This window comes from Jaculus jaculus, chromosome 8 (assembly GCF_020740685.1).
Source record: "Jaculus jaculus isolate mJacJac1 chromosome 8, mJacJac1.mat.Y.cur, whole genome shotgun sequence".
Taxonomy (NCBI): Eukaryota; Metazoa; Chordata; class Mammalia; order Rodentia; family Dipodidae; genus Jaculus; species Jaculus jaculus.
This window is the reverse complement of record NC_059109.1, coordinates 112,964,689-112,970,758: the sequence shown is the minus strand read 5'-3', so window position 1 is coordinate 112,970,758 and position 6,070 is coordinate 112,964,689. Positions and strand designations below refer to the sequence as shown.

The 6,070-nt window shown below is 49.3% G+C and overlaps 1 protein-coding gene across 7 annotated transcripts in view; it reads right to left on the bottom strand.

Moving 5' to 3' along the window:
• Window positions 1-272: 272 nt before the first annotated feature.
• Window positions 273-6,070, bottom strand: part of Raly (RALY heterogeneous nuclear ribonucleoprotein) — an 84,925-nt gene continuing 79,127 nt past the window's right edge. For 6 of the 7 annotated variants that reach the window (XM_045157412.1, XM_045157411.1, XM_045157417.1 and 3 more), the window contains 5 exons: window positions 5,068-5,234; window positions 3,800-3,913; window positions 3,299-3,609; window positions 1,978-2,026; window positions 273-631 (listed from right to left, as the gene is read on the bottom strand). In XM_045157412.1, the coding sequence (XP_045013347.1) occupies window positions 1,982-2,026; window positions 3,299-3,609; window positions 3,800-3,913; window positions 5,068-5,234 (637 nt within the window). In that variant the 3' untranslated portion in view covers window positions 273-631; window positions 1,978-1,981. Of the gene's footprint in view, window positions 632-1,977; window positions 2,027-3,298; window positions 3,610-3,799; window positions 3,914-5,067; window positions 5,271-6,070 lie in introns of all 7 variants that reach the window. The other variant, XM_045157416.1, reaches the window with a different exon arrangement.

The window sequence follows — 6,070 nt, the reverse complement described above, 5'->3', positions numbered from 1 at the left end:
GCTTTGCAAGCAAGTGCTCTTAGGCACTAAGCCATCCCTCTACTGGGCACTTTTAATGACCATTATCTATTTTACGTATCCTAGGCTGGTTTTGAACTTGCTCTGTAGTGAAGGCTGACCTCAAAATGCTGATTCTCCTGCTGCCACCTTCCCAGTGCTGAGATGGCAGGCATGCACTATTTTAGCAGAGACAACAGTGTAGCATGCCAGCTCTCTAGTGGGCAGCAGGACCATGGTACCCTCAGGAGAAAACAAACCATTCCACCTCTGAGCACGTTTGGATCCAACCTCTTTATTGTCAAGTTCCTTCCTAGTGCCGACCCCCATCCCCTCCAAACCTACAGAAAACCTCCAAGCCAGCCCACATCCTGGGGAGGAGAGGCGGAGCATGGGGAACGCCCCTGTGCCCCGCCTCCTAGCCTGGGCAGTGCACACAGGGAGAGTGCAGGGTAAGGGTACGCTGAGATCCACCTGCAGAGGATGCAGCACTGGCTGGGATGTATTAGGGGGAGGAGTGCCTGATGCCAGCTTTCCTCTGGTACCCGCTACAGACTGGCATCCAAGGATGGGCATCTGACTTGAGGCCCGAGACAGCGATGCCCTTCTGCTGGAGGCCACTGCTTCTGTCAAGCTAGAAAGAAAAAAAAAAAAAAAAGACTATGCAGAGACATTTATCGTACCAATAACTGTGGGCTAACTCCACAATGCACGACCCATTTACATCACCAAGGAGGGTCCATTGGGAGGGGGTAGATCATGGATGAGCCTAAACAACAGTACCAAACTGCCTGAATTTGCTGAAAAGAAAACTAATAAATTAAAATAATAATAATAATAATAATAATAATAATAATAATAATAGACTAAGGCTGAAAGGAAGGAATTCCTTGGTCACAGGGATAAGGAAGGATGGGGTGGAATGATGTCTGCACACTATGGCCGCCTGTGAACTCATGAGTAAGCCTCACTTCCTGTGGCATTATAGGTAACTTGTGAACTATCTTTAAAAGATAAAGAAGCTGTCCAGGTAAAATACATCGTTAAGGTCTAAGAGGAAAGATTACTTAAGGAATTTTTTAAATTCAGCTGTTCTGAAAGCCCTTGCATCTTATAAGATGACTGTGTCTCCCAGTAACTGCTGATGCCTGAGACTCCTCCCCTAAGGCGGAACATGGCCATCCCCAGTGAAACGGGAAGTGGCACAGAGTAGGCAGAGCTGGGTGTGAACTAGGTGTCCGTCTGAGGGAGGGAAAAGCAGAGCAGTAGACAGAGGCCAGTGGTGGCTGGGAAGCTGCACAGCACTGGGTGCAAATCTAAGCTCCAGTTATCATCTTGGGCTCTTGTTCCCTTCAATGCCTCCATTTCCAAGTATGTTACTGTAGCACAGCCCTAACTGTCGGGTGGAGGACACAACCAGATAAAGGAGGAGCAGCTCCTGTCACAAAGACATCTCTCTCCTCCCACAACAGGACCAAGTCCAAACTCCTTCCTGATCCCAGCATGTGCGCCTGGTCAGCACTCTCCCGTAAGCGGTGCCCTCCCCTCCTCTGCAGGGCTGCGCTGGAACACACTCCGCGCTGGCCTTACTCCATTCCAAGGACTGTCTCAGTGGTGTGCTTCTCTGAAGACTAGAGTGCTTCTCCCTCAGTCAGAAGCAGGCTAAACTGCACATGGTTTCTTCTACCACCAGGGTTTTCCTCTATTGCCAGCCTGCTCACACTGTGTGCCAATGGTATGCATCTTCTCCTGCACCAGACTAGGAGCTCAGGAGGCAGGCAACATAAGTCGGTGTGCTAAAGGAACCCTTTCTAGGTAGGCCTGCACATGGAGGGCATCCATGTCACCTATGAAACAACCCTCCCTAAGGGCGAGGCAAGATAGCAGAATGTGTTCATTCCTGGTCACAGTGCTATCCTCCAGAAAGGCATACCCTCCTCTCCACTTCTTTCTTCCCTGTGTCCCCCAGAACCTTCATACCTGCTTATTGCAAGGCCCCATCCTCTGCATCTGTGTCCTGGCTGTGCTCCTGGGAGGAAAAAAAGACAAGCAGAGACAACCATTCGCTGCAGGCTCTAAGGAAACCAGCCACTGAGGCTGGCTTAAGACCCTGAGGGGGTGGTTTAAGGGTCACATTGGAAAGAGAAGGGGGCTGGAGGAGTGATAGGGGCAGGCACACTCTATGCACCTTGGATTTGAGGCCAGAAGCCTCTGAGACTGGTGGGCTCCTCATCTGTAAGTCTTCCTTAGAGCTATTACGGAGGCTACTATGCCTAAGAGAACAAGATGAGGTACCAGGCTAATTTCTGAAAGAGAGACAAGCTCCCTGTCCAGTATCAGCCTGAATACTTCCAGTATATATAGGAACTCGCTCCTTTAAAAGCCTGTTTCAAGCTTGAGCAGCACTGGTTTTGCTTTTCGAGGTCAAATCAATCTACCACCACGACCTTCCTACCTCAGCCTCCCAAGTGTTAGGAATAAAGGTGTGTGTGTACCAACATGCCTGTGTTGTTGTTTTTAAAAACAAATATTTTATTTATTTGTAAGCAGAGAGAGACAGTGATAGAGAGAGAGGGAGAGATATGAACAGGTACACCAGAGCCTCTAGCCACTGCACATGAACTCCAGATGTATGGGCCACTTTGTACATGTGGCTTTATGTGGGTATTGGGGAATCAAGCTCGGATTGTTAGGCTTTGCAGGCAAGCACCTTAACCACTGAGCCATCTCTCCATCCCCCCACCCCCCTTTTTAAAAATATTTTTATTTGAGACAGAGAACGGCATGCCAGGGCCTCCAGCCATGGCAAACAAACTCTAGATGCATGTGCCACCTTGGGCATCTGGCTTATGTGGGTACTGGGGAATCAAACCTGGGTCCTTTGGCTTTGCAGGTAAGTGCCTTAACCACTAAGCCATCCCTCCAGCCCTAGCCTCTTGTTCTTTTTTTAAAATTCTGTCAAATACTATCCACACTTCCCTGGATTTCCTGGTCAATCCCAGTCCGCACTGAAAAGGAGGCTGTGTGTGCTTCTTGAGCCTGATTTCCCCTTCTCCAACGCACAGAAAGAATGGAAGCCAGACAGCCCCACACTTTGCCAAGATCTGCCATAGTCAGTCCCCAGTAAGATTTCTGACTGGTGGGTGAAACAGGTCACTGTCCTCCACAGAACTAGAGCCCTTAGGAAGGAGGACGCTCACAAGGGTCCAGCCAGTTCAGATTCTTCCAGCCCGCATCTGTCTTGACACTAAGTGCAAAATTTAGTCCCAACCCCTCCCGACATACCCTGCCAGACCCTTACCAGTTCTTCCTCGCTATGCGTTAGCAGCCCCTCCTCATCACCGTCATCTCGAGTCTGGACTTCTCCCTGGGGTGTGCCTGCCTCAGAAGTTGTGTCCTCTTGGGGGGCGGGTGGCCGGCTACTGCCACCTCCACTGCCACTACCACCACCACCGCCGCTTCCACTGCTGCCACCACCGCCGCTGCCACCGCCGCCGCCACCGCTGCTTCCGCCACTGCCACCACTGCCACCGCCGCCGCCACCACCACCAGTGCCACCGCCACTTCCGCTGCTGCTGCCACCACCGCTGCTGTCACCCTTCTTTTTGCCATCTTGAAGGACAGGGGTAGAGGACGGATCAAAATTCAGCCTAGGGCAGGCTCCCAGTACCCTTAGCAAAAGCTAGCCAAAGTACAGTGGATTACAAATAGATGGATTTCCAGGGCTTTGGGACTAGAAGCCCCCAACTCAGCCTCCCACTCCTTGTGCACTCATCCCCAAGCTCTGCCCTCCAAGGCTGACCTGGGTTGGCCTTTTGCTCCTCAGCAATCTGCTCCAAGCGACCCAACAAGGCATCAATGTTGGACTTGATCTGTGTCAGTTCTGTCTTGATGGCTTGCAACTCACTGCTCTTTACTGGGAGTGGAAAAGGGACAGAGCTGTCACTTGAAAGCATGATGCTATTGAAATCCCAGCTTCATTCTGTCATCTAGGAAGGTAATTCTTTTTCTGGCCTGGAAAAATGCCACTTCTTGAGAGTGCCTAGAGAGCAGCCCTAGAGTGACAGCCCAGACTTGTGAACTTTTTTGCTCTAGACCTTTCACTACTGAAGGGACTTTAAATGAATAGTGATGCAGACTGGGCCAGGTGTGGCATATCAATCCTAGTACTTGGGAGGCAGAGGTAGGAAGATCTCAAGTCCAAGGCCAGCCTGGGCTACATAGTAAAATCCTATTTTAAGATAGAAGGAATGCAGTTCTGTGATGTGCTCCTGAGCAAAAGAATGTGGCCACCTTATATTACAGGGTGGGATCTGTCTTTAAAGGCATAAAAGGAGGGACTTTGCAACTTGATTACCTAAGTACCTGGCTACAGTATATGGAAACTGGAGTGAACAGAGAGAGAAATGAGCCTGTGCTATCTTATCCTTATTTAAAAAAATATTTTATTTTTATTTACTTATTTATGAGACAGAGAAAGAGAGAATGGGCATGCCTGGACCTTCATCTACTGCAAACAAACTCCAGATGCATGTACCACCATGTATATCTGGTTTGTATATATGTATATACATGTATATATGGGTTCTGGGGAGTCAAACCTGGGTCCTTTGGCTTCATAGGCAAGTGCCATAATGGTTAAGCCACCTCTCCAGCCCAGGCTTATCCTTATTGTTCTTTCAGGAAAAATAATTCCTCATAGGGTCATGATGTAGCATTAGACTTGTGTCCACCTAAGCCTCTTTTTCTTTTCTTTTTTTTTTTTAAATATTTTTTTGTTCATTTTTAATTTTTTTTATTTATTTATTTGAGAGCGACAGACACAGAGAGAAAGACAGATAGAAGGAGAGAGAGAGAATGGGCGCGCCAGGTCTTCCAGCCACTGCAAACGAACTCCAGACGTGTGCGCCCCCTTGTGCATCTGGCTAACGTGGGACCTGGAGAACCGAGCCTTGAACTGGGGTCTTTAGGCTTCACAGGCAAGCACTCAACCGCTAAGCCATCTCTCCAGCCCCTCTTTTTCTTAAGTACCAATGTTTTAAATATATATCATCTAGGAGGATCACTTACACTTGATCTTGGTTGAGCCAGAAGTAATGGCTGTAGAGCGGGCAAAGAGCTTGACAGGTATGGTACTTTTGACACGACGGACCAAAGGGACTGTAACCCGAGGTCGCTTCACAGGGACTGCTCTGGGCACTGGCACTGGTGACAGACGACCACGGTAATCGAAGAGCCTGTGAAGGCAAACAGGCCAGAGGCTGCAGCATGGCCTGTGGCCACCAGGGGTCACTGCAACACTAGCTTTACTAGGAGGGAATAAACGAGTGTTACGTAATTCTCAGCCTGCTACCAGTAGGTCTTGGGGTAAAAAGCAAGGACTTTCTGGATCCTAATGATTGTTGGGATCCTCACTATCTCTACCTTTCCTGCCAGGCCAAGTAAGAGCAAGAAAAGCTGTGGCTATATCCCACTCAGCTAAGGAACAAAGACTTGTCCCAGAAAGGCGGCTTCCCTAATAACCTCCCCACCTACGCACTTTCTCCTCAATCAGCTGCTACCCCAACCTCCAGTCAGAGTTTGCAAATCTCAGAGCAGCACAAATCCCTAGCTGGGAACATGACATGCATGACAGTGGCTGGCCAACCTGAGTCTTGGTTTTCCTATCTACTGAATGTAGAGGACTATCCAAAGAACCAAGCATGAGAACTTGGTGAAACACGCTTTAGATGGTGTGACCAGGGTAAAGGCTGGTGTACTGAGACACTCAACTCAGGCACCCATGGCTTCAGACTCTAAGACCTTTTCTTCTGAACATTTTCCTTGCTCTTTTTCAGAGATACAGGCCAGCGACAGTGGAACCCAAGCAGGAGCAGAGTTCGGCAGTAACATCAGCAGCTCTGGAACCGGTACCAGTGGCCCCAGCAGCAGCAGACCCAGGAGCGGCAGCAGCGGCAGGCCAGGGGCTCAGCAGTATGTTAAGGTTAGGCAGCTCAATTACACACCAAAGATCTGGACTGTGTGTGGTCACCTCAAAGCCATTACTTGGCCCTCTCTAGAAGGGCTGCTTTTC